The 14,499-nt window shown below is 36.4% G+C and overlaps 1 protein-coding gene across 1 annotated transcript in view; it reads right to left on the bottom strand.

The window, feature by feature from the left end:
• Positions 1-13,844, bottom strand: part of LOC100255271 (protein PTST, chloroplastic) — a 38,413-nt gene extending 24,569 nt beyond the window's left edge. The window contains exons 1-4 of the mRNA XM_002275266.4: positions 13,727-13,844; positions 5,004-5,047; positions 3,520-3,832; positions 1,759-1,848 (exon numbers count right to left, since the gene is read on the bottom strand). Coding sequence (XP_002275302.1) covers positions 1,759-1,848; positions 3,520-3,832; positions 5,004-5,032 — 432 coding nt within the window. The 5' untranslated portion in view covers positions 5,033-5,047; positions 13,727-13,844. The remainder of the gene's footprint in view (positions 1-1,758; positions 1,849-3,519; positions 3,833-5,003; positions 5,048-13,726) is intronic.
• Positions 13,845-14,499: the final 655 nt, after the last annotated feature.

Raw genomic sequence — 14,499 nt, forward strand, 5'->3', positions numbered from 1 at the left:
AATAGATTAATATAAAATTATATAAATAAATTAATTTTAATTTTCTTACTATGTTTTTTATATAATAATTAAATACAAAACAAATATAAATTTATAAATAAAATTATTAATATTTTTAAATATAAAAACGTAATTCAACCTATGGCTCAGATGCAGTCACAGTTGGACAGCAAGGGAGGTACTTACTATTTTTCTTTTTTGTTTTCCTTTAAATTCTTAATTACAGTTTTAATTGTATTATGCTTTGAGGTAGAAGAAGTGAATTCCGCCATTTGATTATTTGATCCTGGTTTCAAAAGGTAAGGTTCGGATGGAATTTTGGGGAAGGAGAAGAAAATTTAGGAATGATTTAGGGTTAATTAATAGTCAGCTTAATTAATGATTTGGAGCTAATCCTAATGTACCTCTTTGTTTGGTTACAATTTTTTTATTTGGTTTGTTTGGTTACAAGATGAATTACGTTTTGTTTGAAAATAAAAATTTGGGGCATTTTCCAGCAAAAAAGAAGGGCTGAATTTAGAAAAAACTTGCCTCAGTAAATGGTTCCATGACACATGCAGCAATCATGTTTCATGTTTCATGTTAGTTGACCAAAACTTAATGGGGTATCTATGTAACATTTAAAACCACAGGAGGCATTAGAATCATCAAGAATGGTAAGTGTAATTTTCCCTTAACAATAAAAATTATATTGTCAAACACTAGTTCAGTCTATCATAATAATACTGGGAAAGATTTCCTCAAACTCTAGTTATTAAGTCCCAAGGGGCCATGCAGAAGGAATGATCCTAGATCTCTAAGGGCACATCCTTCTCATAAGAAACACTAGCTTTTCTCTCAAACCAAATTCCTTAAACGGTGGATAAAAGAGCACAAGTGAGGAAAACATCAATTTAATTGTCTCATTCTTCATTAGCCCTCCAAAGGTAATTTACAAGCACCAAATAATCTCCCTTGGAGCTACTAGGGAATGCCTGCCAAGAAAAGAAGGTATACCATACTACATAGCAGAAAGGATATTGATAAATAAAATGTCAACCGACTCTTTTTGTTGTGCATATATTTTATATATATATATATATATATGCATGTATGCAAGTATGTATGTCCAAGTTGAGGGATTTGTAACAATCTCTTGGCTTAAAAATTAACATTAGGATTTACTTTGTTATAGACCAACAGCTGAGCAACAACTTCAATATTAGGTGGAATGTTGGGTTTCTAGATCAAGTTAATTAGATAAAAGATAATTGAGGTTTCAAAAGTTAGAAGCCTATTAAACACACCTCTACTGTGAAGCAACCACCAACTCCCATTTTGGTACTTTGTTAGGAGAAAATTTTTCAGAGTTCGGAGGGAAGTGAAGTTATAAATTTCCCTATCATGATGGGGTTGAGGTTCCAAAATATTAAATTTCCAGATTGGCATGCTGGGTATCAGAAAATCCTTCTCCCTCTAAGAAATGGAAAAATCCTAGAGAAATAATCATTTAAAGGCTTGCCTATTGCAGCAAAAGAGGAAGTTTTTCAATGTTTGATTCTCCACCATTAGGCCGTGCAAAAATTAATTTAGGCATCAAGTTCATGGTATAGCCATCCTGCATGATACAGGCAATATTGCATAATAGTTTTTATTGCATGTTGAAATCCATTAAAATAAGGTAAATATTGTAATGTGGGCTGCTGAGCATTTATGAATATGAAATTGCATGATAAATTAGTTAGAAGAAACAACAGTCCAGACGAAATCTATACACACCTGTCGTTTGAGGATTCGATTCTGTTGATTGGCTTCACTAAGTTTCTTAATAAGTTTCGTTCTTTCAGAATCAACCAGCAGTGTTTTCAACTGTTAAGAAATTTTGCACCATAATTAACAAAATCAATGTGAAAAGGAACCGCTATGGGTGAAAGCATAGTTAAGCTGGTTCTTGTGCTACTCTACAATCATAAGGTATATGGGGTGGGTTCAGTCACATATTACCTTCAAAAAAATGTCACTAGTTATAATAAAGGGGGAAACGGAGACAAATTTCATGACAAACAAGAACAAAGAGAAATGCCTGTATATTACAGCATTTGCTTTTAAAATTATAGAAATTGATAAGCACAAACTACATTTCGGGTATGCAACGCAGACATGGGTCTAAATTTATATATTGGCACAATCCTAATTTAATAAGTATACAATGTGAATGTCCAACAAAGAAAGAGAAGAATGCCTTGCTAAATTGTTACTTTCCAAATTATAATTTCTTACCATGTCAGTATATCACGTAATAATGTCAAGATGAGTGATATTTATAAGTGTAGAATGCCATGTCATGCAGAAACTTCTTTTCATCATAACAAGGTTATCTACCAGTGTTGTAGGATTTGAAGGACGAAAGAATGCAACTGCTAGGCACAAACTGACATCCAGATGTGTATCCAAGTGCATAACATAGCTTTGGACTTATTTTGTCTAGATCAAGAATTACATATATAGGTGGATGCATGATTAAGATGTGGTTACATCTGTGAATCTTGTAAACAAATAAGTGTACTAACATAAGCAGATATTACCATGGCTAGGCTATATAGCTTGTTTGGGATGGTGTTTAACTTCCACATTTAACAATAGAAAAAGAAGTAAAAGAAATTACTACTGCAATGCGATTAAGTTTATGTTTGGGCACTATATTTTATAAATGTTTCTATCAAATATAAAGATAATTATGACATTTCTAAAAATTTATAATTAAATAAAGTATGTTTCCTACATCATGTTTGAGGAAAAGCTTGTATCTTCCAGCTTCTTCAAAATGCAGATAAATTACATCAGGAAATATGGATCCTGTGGTTTAGGATCCAATCCAAACACTCTTACAACTTGCCTTCAACCTTCAAATGCTACTTTTTGCATTTCAGAAAACCTCAAACAGGGCTTCTCTACCAGTGTCCTAGAATTGGAAGGACAAAAGAATGCAACTACTAAAGACATACACCAAAATGTGTATCCAAGTGCATGTAACATAGCCTTTAACTTATTTTATCTAAACTAGCAATTACACATATTTATGGATGCATGATGCAGATATGGTTATATATGTGAATCTTGTAAATAAACAAGTATAGTGACATCAGCAGATAATTCCCAAGGGAGGGAGGGAGAAATTGAGAGAGAAGAGAGAGAGAGAGTACACAAGGCAGATTATTTCTACTCTTGAGCAACACAAGTAACAAAGGGAGAAGTCCTAGATAAGAAAATAATCCATGATAACAGTGTACTACTCAATCATAACCTTTCTCAGCACCAATCAAGAAATAGACCAAACTAATCGCCAAGTCCACAACCAGTTTGGTAAAAGAGCATTTTTCGAAGATCCAAGATTGACATGTCTTAGTAAGCAAGGGAAAATGAGACAAGCCATATAGAGTTACAAAACCAAGGCAAGCAACATCACATAAACAACACCCTACCTCCAATGCAGTATAAAAATAAAATATGAAATAAAAAGTAAAGTTAGTAAAACTTTACCTCATCACTGCCCAGCGGTTGGTCAAGAAGTTCCTCAGGTGAATCTTCAGAAGCATTTTCATTATCACTTGAATAATCTTGCGAAAATGGTGATGAAGATTCCTTATCCAAATTAATGGGCATAGAATATGTTCTCCACAATTTCTGGTGCATGGACTGCTTCCCAACAAAAGCTTGACATGTAATAGCACACTTTTGAGAGCCCACCCTTAAATTCCAGCGAGTCACATTACATCGAAGACCACGCACATCCTCCCAATCTAAATTTGTTGATTTCCATGAAAACCATGACACTTGATTTTCAGGACAACCCCTATCAAAAGCAAAGCAGAAGAGGGGTGCGGAAGGTAAAGATATTAATAATATTGCTAAATTGAGATCCATATAACTTTTACCTTTCCGAACAATAAGTAAAGGCTTGGTTAAGAGAATTAGAGCAGAAGGCAGAGAAGCCAGTAAACAATTATCAAACGATCAAAATATAACAAAACATTTGTTTAAGTTTAGAAGGTAATTCCCCAGATTTTTCATGAAAGATTTATGCACAAGATTCAGGAGTTCTCCATATCTGTTTCCTTCTTGCTGAGCAATGGGCAAGGAATAAAATTTTAACGTGATGAATGTTGTAGGACTTGCCCTCTATAGGTGAGATTCCCAGAACACCACAGGAAGTCATGAAATGAAGAAGCATGTGGACTATTGCACATCAAAATCCACATTCTATGAGGGAGTTTCGGGATTAAGAGTTGGGCATGGTGGTGGAGTATATAAAGGTCACATATGGCATTCAGCCTACCTGAGTAGGGGAGGAAGGTTTGAGATTGGAAACTTCTAAAGGATGGTGGTTTTGCATCACTACCAGCATCAGAGATTTGAGATTTAATTCCTCCAAAAAGTTTCTTCTTTGTTTGAAGAGCAGTTTGAGAGAAGATTTTGACTATTGATCCCTTTTAATGTAGTGGATGGAGCATGGCAAATTGCATGTGTATGTGCATATCAAGTAACAAGTCAGTTAATCAATCTTTTGATACATTGTCCAATTGCCTAGTATTTGTGAGCTACTTTTAGTGCTCTTTGGGATTTTCAGTGCATCTGACATTGATCAGAAAGTTGCTAGAAAGCTCGCATGATAATTGATCAGTAGCAATAGAAGAAGGTCTCTGGTGCATGTTAAAACGAAAGGAACAGAGAAATCTTTGAGCGAGTTAAAAACTATGTAATCAAGCTCAAAGAAATTGTTGAGATTTTTGTATGCAATTTAAGATGCCAAGGGTGGTATATCCTGCACCATTGATGTTTTGATTTTTCGTTGAATTTCTGTAATTTCCTAAATGTAATGGGTGCTTCATCTTTACCACCACACCTAGGTTTTACCTTTTCTAACGCTTTTGTATAATATTAACTTTATATAGCAGAAAAGGCAAGACTACTTTCTAAAAACGGCAAGTAAATTCAGTTCTCAAGTGCGCATTGAAGATGTTTACCTTGAAATACCTATCATATGGCACTCCATATTGAAAACTTTTTCCTGCCAAAGAAAGTAAACATACTAAATTAGAAATCTCATGAATTCAAACAGAACTGCTTGATATACAACAGTACTACAATCAAGGATGGAAGGCCACTAAAGTGTGACAAACCCATGTTTAACAAAGAGTGAAGCCGCTACAAATAGGCATTGAAAATTAATGTAGCATATTATTTGCTAGTATCAAATGTGAAGCAACTGAGTAATTGATGCATGTTCCAAGAAACTGAGTTAATCAATGCCACTAGATCATAGTTTTCAATTCATAGATCATATCCTATGTTGTTTTACTTTATTGTTGCATTAGAATTATATCTTATCATTTATTGTAAGCTTTTACATAATAATAATAAATAAATACAAAAAAAAATGTTTACATACATCAACCATAATATATGCAAGAAAAAGTACAATTGTACAAAACAATGTATAATCAATTTCCTAAAGGACAATATGGTTAAAAGACGTAAGTATAGACATTCATCAATTTTATAAATTTTTTGATAGCATTGTACCATAGTGTACCATTCATGTATTCCAGTATACTCTTGACATGAGGCATGTACAGGTAATACATGTACAGAAAACAAGTGCATTATATTATGTATCAAAAACATTTTGACAGTGTGCTCTAGTTAGAATATTTTTCAGACATGACTAAGATCTCTCAGGACTTGGACACTGAATTCACCATGAAATAACCATGTTAGGAGATATTCCTTAACACTTTGTAATGATCTCTTAGAAATTCACCTACATATAGTCCACAAAGCTATGATGGGGGTTGAACCTAAAACCAAGAATGTCTTCTTCCCAAAATTGAGATACAGATTCAAAATCCATGAAGCTGGGATCAAGTTGTTAACTTTTGAACACTCTATACAGCACTGAATTCCAGTAGTATATGCAGAATAGTTCAACATGATTATTGGAAAATATGCTTAAGCATATAACAACTTTATGCTAAAAAGCAAACATTTCAAACCAGGGGTTCCTTTCCTTGATCATTCTTATGTTTCTGTTTTGTTCTCCTTTACATATGAGCAAGTATAGACCAAATTATGGCCCTTGTGTTACACCCCAGCCCAACAGCAGATTATATAAGACCAGTAATACAATAACTAAAAAACATTGAATGCAAATACAAGAGAAAGAAAACATAGGCCCTGCTTGGATTGGCTTTTTGAAAGCCAGAAGCTCTTCCTTAAGCCCAATAAGGGCTTTCTATATTATTAAAAAGCTTTTAAAATGGGGACAAAAATTTACCTATCAAAAAAAAAAAAGAGAGAGCTTTTAAAAAGCTTTTAATAATTCAAATAGTTTTTTAAAAGCTTTTTAAAAACCAGTATTTGGATATATTATTGAAAAGCTTTTAGCTTGAAAAAGAGCATAATAGGGCAGCAAGAAAATTCTCGCTGTTCATGGAAACTTTTTTTGGCTTCACCAGGAATCTGTTTACTTTTCAATGGAACTTTCATAATATCAGGGTTGCCTCTGTTGAAATTATGGTTCCAACTTCACCTTTAGCTCTCAACTAAAGCCAGAAGCAAGAAACTACCCAAACAAGGCTTTAATGTATTTTAATCAAAACCTACCTACATTGATGATTGAGAAGATCCACCACAATATTTTACTACAGTAGAGAACACCATAATTGTCAAGCCCTAAAGAAAATCCCATCTTCCAGCTCCCTATGTACCCCTATCTTTTACTTCTGTTCTAGTTGTCATCATCTCCTGCATATAATTTTAAGATGATTTAACAAGTTCAACAAGGACCTGCAAATGCATTTGTATGGATGAGTTATTTGGCCTATATTTAAGGCCAAGTAAGCCAAGAATGACATCAGCATAGGTTGTTCAGAACAATATGATTATCCCTAACAGAAGATATGACCCTGGATATAGTTGTATAGCAAAAACGAACTCATGCAGCCGATCCATGCAGTTAAAATAAAGGCTGTGTTGAGTTGTGTTTGTGCAGGTTTCTAACCTATTTCACCTTTGAACCAGGTTGACACTGTTTCCATCTTTAGATGTATGGACATTTCTAATTTTTAAATTTGTCTATGGCCCCTCTGGGCATAAAATATAAACACAAGAGAAACGAACTGAAGCCAAGTCTATTCTCAGCATGACCATCACTACCAAGAGTGTTCTTAGCAATAAGTCTTCAGCAGCCAAACCAACCTCCCCCATTTCTAACAACAATATCACCATTGTCATGACCTACCATAAAATATTCCACCATATAAATATAAGTAAATAAATAAAGAAACAAACAAATAGACATTCATATATACAATTATATTAAGTGAACCCTTCTTGAAAATGTATGAGCTGAATAACCAAAATACATATGCCATTTTTTTAGTTGAAGAAAAAGGATTAAAGTACTAACTTTGGAAATCTAAACTCTTCCAATTCACCTGCTACTCTCAGGAGCAAATAAACCATCCTTAGGCTCCATTTAGATCACAAAATGTATGATACACAACATCAAGGAAAGGAAAAATGAAAGAAATAAAATGTGAAGGATGTAAAGAGATAATCTGGAGTTCAATAAATTTTTCTTTCAATCCTTCTCCAAGTTTATTCCCCTTTCACATAGATAACAAACAAAACTGAAAATATAAATTTTTTAAATAACTTTTATTATATTCCATTTTCCTTAATATTTTTCATTTCAAACCAAACAAGAGAACTTTGGATTCCTTGCTTCTTGGTCTGTTGGTTCGTTTCAAAATACACAAAGCATTAATTCGAACAGTGAGAAAATTGAAAAAATAAAATTAAGAGTATGATGGGCCAAGAAGATCGCAACGTGTTCCTAAGAAAAACCCAAGGTTCATAACATGATAAACATGAAGAGCAAGTAGGATGATCGTGCAAGGAGCTGTTAGAGATTAATTGCTAGCATAGTTCTATTAGAAGACTTGGTCTGATGTCTGTTAGCTATTATTATGCTATTTGAATAAGTATTAGCTATTTATTTGCTAATAATGGTTGAGTCCTTATTTTCAGTAGTTATGGTCGTGAGAGTAGGAGAAGGTGGGTTTTTCCTTGTATATTTAAACTATTTCAGTATGCAGCAAGAGGGAGAAGTTCATTCAAAATCCAAATATTGTGGCTCGTTCTTGCCCTATGAAGAATTCTATTTACTGATTATATTAGCTTTGATTGGGACCTATCATTGGTATCAGAGCTCGGTTACTCTGATGGCAACTAACAAGGAAAGAATAGAACAATTGGAGGCTGGGCTAGGAGGACTTCAAGACAGAATGAGTCGAATGGAACTTGGTCTGACTGACAAGATGCATCAAATGGAGGAAACCATCCACAGGCTATCAGAAGCTTTGCTTTCCAACAAAGAAGAATCCAGTAGCAACACCAACGATCGTAATGGTCGTGTCCGCAACAATAGAGACAACTCTAAGGAACAAATGGAAGGGGGACAACAAATGTTCTTATCCAAGTTGGCAAAGCTTGAATTTCCAAGGTACTCTGGCAATGATCCAACTGAAAGGTTCAACAAAGTGGACCAATTCTTTGAATATCAAGGCATCCCAGCAGCACAAAAGGTGTCATTGGCATCATTTCATCTTGAGGGTGAAGCTAATCAGTGGTGGCAGTGGTTACGCCGCTCCTACAGTGAAGAAGGGAAAGAAGTGGCGTGGGCAGATTTTGAAGAGGAACTCTGGGCTCGTTTTGGACCTACAGAGTGTGAAGATTTTGATGAGGCTTTGTCAAGGGTGAAACAGATGGGCTCACTACGAGACTATCAAAGGGAGTTTGAAAAGCTAGGAAATCGGATGCAAGGATGGACACAAAAGGCGTTGGTTGGAACGTTTATGGGTGGTCTTAAGTCGGAAATTGCCGACGGCATTCGGATGTTCAAACCCAAATCATTGAAAGAAGCAATCAGCTTGGCACGAATGAGAGACGACCAACTAACTCGCCAACAAAGATTCACACGACCTTTGCAACCCAACTGCCGGCAGCCTGACTTTTCTACTCAAATGAAATCCAAGCCAACACCAAACATGAAACGTCTCACTTGGGAAGAAATGCAGAAAAGGCGAGCACAAGGCCTCTGTTTCAATTGTGATGACAAATTCACCGCGGGTCATAAGTGTCGAGGACCGCAACTCTTGTTGTTGGAAGGGAACTCCATTCCAAATAAGGAAGATGATATAGATGAGGAGATCGAAGAACCCGCTATCAACGAACAAACTAAACCCGAAATTTCCTTCCATGCTCTAACTGGATGGTCAACCCCCAAAACCATGCGGATTACAGCTAAGATTGGGCAGCATAAGGTGGTTGTCCTCATTGATAGTGGTTCCACACACAACTTTATTAGTGAGAAAGTAGCCGACATGTTGCACTTACCTGTGGTTCCAACCAAGCCATTCACTGTCAAGGTGGCAAACGGAACACCATTGAAGTGCCAAGGGAGGTTTGAGCACGTGCATGTGATACTTCAGGGTATTCCTTTCTCTCTTACTCTCTACTCTTTACCACTAACCGGGTTGGACTTGGTGCTAGGCGTACAATGGTTAGAACAATTGGAAACAGTTGTATGCAATTGGAAGAAACTGACAATGGAGTTTCAATGGGAAAATCAAACACATAAGCTACAAGGGACAAATACACAAACCATTCAAGTTGCATCCTTGAAAGCTGTTTCAAAAGAATTACGACAAGGAAGTTCTATGTTCGCAATCTGTCTGCAATCAACATCAAATGAAGTACAACAAGCTATCCATCTAGACATGCAACAATTGATTAAAGCATTCGAGGACATTTTTCAAGAGCCAAATCAACTACCTCTAGCAAGAGAGATTGACCACCGAATTACTTTGAAAGAAGGAACCGAGCCCGTCAACGTGAGACCCTACAGGTATGCCTATTTTCAAAAAGCTGAAATTGAAAAACAAGTTCGTGACATGTTAAAATTGGGGCTTATAAGAGCAAGCACTAGTCCTTTTTCATCTCCTGTTTTATTGGTTAAAAAGAAAGATGGAACGTGGCGTTTTTGTACTGACTATAGAGCACTTAATGTCGTAACCATCAAAGACCGATTTCCAATTCCTACAGTTGATGATATGCTAGATGAGCTCCATAGGGCAACTTACTTTACTAAACTCGATCTCAGAGCTGGCTACCATCAGGTACGGGTACATCCTCCAGATATTCCTAAAACTGCTTTCCGTACTCACAATGGGCATTACGAATATTTGGTCATGCCTTTTGGTCTTTCTAATGCACCACCTACCTTTCAAGCAATTATGAATTCTATATTCCGACCATATCTCCTCAAATTTGTGTTAGTATTTTTTTATGACATTTTGATTTATAGCCCCAATTCGAACATGCATCTTGAACATGTTAAACAAGCTTTTGAAATATTAAGGCAACACCAATTCTTTGTTAAAATCAGCAAGTGTGCATTCGGCCAGCAAGAGTTGGAGTATTTAGGTCATATTGTGACTCCGCAAGGCGTACAAGTAGATCAAGGAAAAATTAAAGCAATGCTAAATTGGCCAAGGCCTACTAATATTTCTGAATTACATGGGTTCTTAGGCCTAACAGGTTACTATAGGAAGTTTGTTCGTAACTACGGCATCATTGCTCGGGCCCTTACCAATTTGTTGAAGAAAGGACAATTCGCGTGGACAAAGGATGCCGAAACAGCCTTCCAAGCACTCAAACAGGCTATGACTTCAACCCCTACACTTGCTATGCCTAATTTTAATGAACCTTTTGTCATTGAATCTGATGCTTTAGGAGATGGGATTGGTGCGGTTCTAACCCAGCAAGGAAAACCAATAGCCTTCATGAGTCGTGCCTTAGGAGTGTCCAAACGATCATGGTCCATCTATGCTCGCGAAATGTTGGCCATTGTTCACGCCATCCAAACTTGGCGACCATATTTGTTAGGACGAAAGTTCTATATCCAAACAGATCAAAGAAGCCTCAAATACTTGCTAGAGCAACGAATAGCAACACCGGAGCAGCAAGAATGGGTGGCAAAATTGCTGGGATATGACTATGAAATCACTTACAAACGAGGACGGGAGAACTCAGCAGAAAATGCACTATCAAGAGTGGTAAGCAGTCCTAGTCTTAATGCTTTATTTGTTCCACAAGCTCCTTTATGGGATGAAATCAAAGCAGAGGCTATTAAACATCCATACATGGACAAAATTGGCAAATTGGCAACAGACAGTCCAGGTGCTCCTTACACATGGCGAAATGGGCTAGTGTGCTATTAAAATTGAGTGGTGATACCCCCAAACTCTTCGATAATCAAGCAATTATTGTGAGAATTCCATGATTCTCAAATCGGGGGCCATTCAAGGGTGTTACGGACATACAAAAGGCTTGCACAACAATTCTATTGGCCATCAATGTTTCAAATAGTGCAGGACTATGTCTCTTCTTGTGATGTATGCCAACGAGTTAAATCTGAAACTCTTGCGCTAGCAGGACTCTTACAACCATTGCCCATTCCATGTCTAGTATGGGATGACATTACAATGGATTTTATAGAGGGGCTGCCAACTTCCAACGGCAAGAATACAATCCTTGTGGTGGTAGATCACTTGAGTAAATCAGCACATTTTTTTGCCTTAGCCCATCCTTTCACCGCAAAAATGGTAGCTGAAAAATTCGTTGAGGGAGTAGTCAAACTTCACGGCATGCCCAAATCCATCATTAGTGATCGGGATCCAGTGTTTATGAGCCAATTTTGGCAAGAGTTCTTCAAGTTATCAGGCACACAATTGAAAATGAGTTCTTCCTACCACCCGCAAACGGATGGGCAGTCCGAAGTCGTCAACCGATGTGTCGAACAATATCTTTGCTGCTATGCCCATCACCACCCACGAAAATGGAGCTTCTTTCTTCCATGGGTAGAATTTTGGTATAACACAACTTACCACACATCAACAGGAATGACACCATTTCAAGCTTTGTATGGGCGTCTACCCCCAAACATTCCACACTATCTGATGGGCACAACTCCAGTTCATGCAGTCGACCAAAATCTCGCCTCCAGAGATGCAATATTACGCCAACTCAAGACCAATTTACATGTTGCTACCAATCGCATGAAACAGGTGGCTAACTCCAAACGGCGAAATATTGAGTATCAAGTAGGCGACATGGTCTTCCTTAAACTACAACCATATCGGCAGCAATCGGTATTTTGTAGAGCTTCTCAGAAATTGGCAAGTCGATTCTATGGTCCTTATCAGATAGAACAACGAATTGGCAAGGTAGCATATAAATTAAACCTCCCAGAAGGATCCAAAATTCATCCCATTTTCCATGTTTCACTGCTTAAAAAGAAATTGGGTGAGCCCAACAATACTACGGTTGAATTGCCTCTTACTAATGATGAAGGAGAAATTGTCCTAAAACCTGAAGGAATCTTGGATACACGCTGGGTTAAGAAAGGATCACGTATTTTTGAAGAAAGCCTGGTTAAATGGAAACGACTACCACTAAACGATGCTACGTGGGAGGATACTAAAATGTTGCAGGATCGATTCATTAATGTGAACCTTGAGGACAAGGTTCCAGTGCAAGACAGGGGTATTGATGAGCCAAGAAGATCGCAACGTGTTCCTAAGAAAAACCCAAGGTTCATAACATGATAAACATGCAGAGCAAGTAGGATGATCGTGCAAGGAGCTGTTAGAGATTAATTGCTGGCATAGTTCTGTTAGAAGACTTGGTCTGATGTCTGTTATTATTATGCTATTTGAATAAGTATTAGCTATTTATTTGCTAATAATGGTTGAGTCCTTATTTTCAGTAGTTATGGTCGTGAGAGTAGGAGAAGGTGGGTTTTTCCTTGTATATTTAAACTATTTCAGTATGCAGCAAGAGGGAGAAGTTCATTCAAAATCCAAATATTGTGGCTCGTTCTTGCCCTAAGAAGAATTCTGTTTACTGATTATATTAGCTTTGATTGGGACCTATCAGAGTAAAAAAAGGAGGAACATGCAATGGAATGCACAACACAAACCACTAGAAAGTTGGTGCAACAATTTTAAATTAAAGGAAGGGTGGGTGAAAAAAAGTTCTTCAAAAAACTTAAAAATTCGTCAACAGCCTACCAAAATCACTAGATAAATTCCACTGTCCTGGGAAACTCTCTGGAAGATAGAGTATAACCTTCCCAAATATAAAGAAAAACTCCATAAAAAGAAACCCAACCAAGATAAGAACTCAAGATGAATTCCCAACATTAAGGGTGCACTACATTTGCAGTGAATTAGGCGAATGAACAGGAGGCTCAAACCCCACTATTGCATGGGCCAAAATGATACAAATGCATTCCCTTGGTTCGCATTAGTCCTACCCCATTCTTCCTCAAACCACCCACCTTTACTTAATTCTTCAATAATGAACAAAACCCAGAAACGGGCGTCCGTGAAACGCGTCATTTGAAAACCTTTAGTTCAAACTAGTACCAAAATTACAACCCCTTTTTTGGAATTGGCATTTATTCAAACATATGGTGAACTAACTTGAAGTTCCAATAACAAACAACCTAAAACATAAAACGAAATCAATACCAATCTATGCAGCAATTGAAAGCGCAAAAAATTTATTGGTTTCTCAACACATAAATAGAAACCACAGTAATATATATTAAGGCACTTACAAGGCAGGTTGGAGTGAAGATTGTAGAATCAACGAGTTCATAGGAGTAGCAGCAGCTGAAGGCACAGGTATAAGGGCTTGTGTGTGGCAGAGAAGCACAACTCTCAGGAAATACACAAGTCTTCGAATATCTTCTCGCCACGTGTCACTTTGTGAGATAGCAACTTCTTGCTTCACAAAAAAAGCCGATGCACGTGCCAGCGAGATGGGAAAATAAATTGTAATAAAATATTTCTATGAATAGTAATGTGGTTGGCAGCTGGGGCATTTTTTATTTTTAATATCAAAGGCAAATCGAAGAGTTTTGGGCCAAACTACCCTTACGAAAAAAAAAATTAATTTAATCACTTTGCCAAACTTATATTTAAAATGATTTTTTTCATTATCACATAAGAGCCAAAACCCTCAATTGTCAATTGAGACTTCAATTAAAATATGAAACTTCAGCTCTTAATTGCAATTTCATTTTTTAACATAAAACCTTAATTAACAATTGAAGTTTCGTTTTTGAACTAAAATTTCATTTAGCAATTGCGACTTTATTTTTTAACTAAAATCTTAATTATCAATTGAGACTTCATTTTTGTGAAAAGATGATGTGGCACTCACGTTATGGAAAAAAAACCATATTGAATATAAGATTTAAAAGAGACCTAAGATGTATAATTTTTTTGTCAAACGGGTTATTCCAAAATTCCAAATTGAAAAAAAAAATAAAAAAAGGTTGGCTGTAGAAGTATAAGGAATTTAAGAGTTTATTTAACAGTTATTTTA

This window comes from Vitis vinifera, chromosome 14 (assembly GCF_030704535.1).
Source record: "Vitis vinifera cultivar Pinot Noir 40024 chromosome 14, ASM3070453v1".
In the NCBI taxonomy this organism is placed as follows: Eukaryota; Viridiplantae; Streptophyta; class Magnoliopsida; order Vitales; family Vitaceae; genus Vitis; species Vitis vinifera.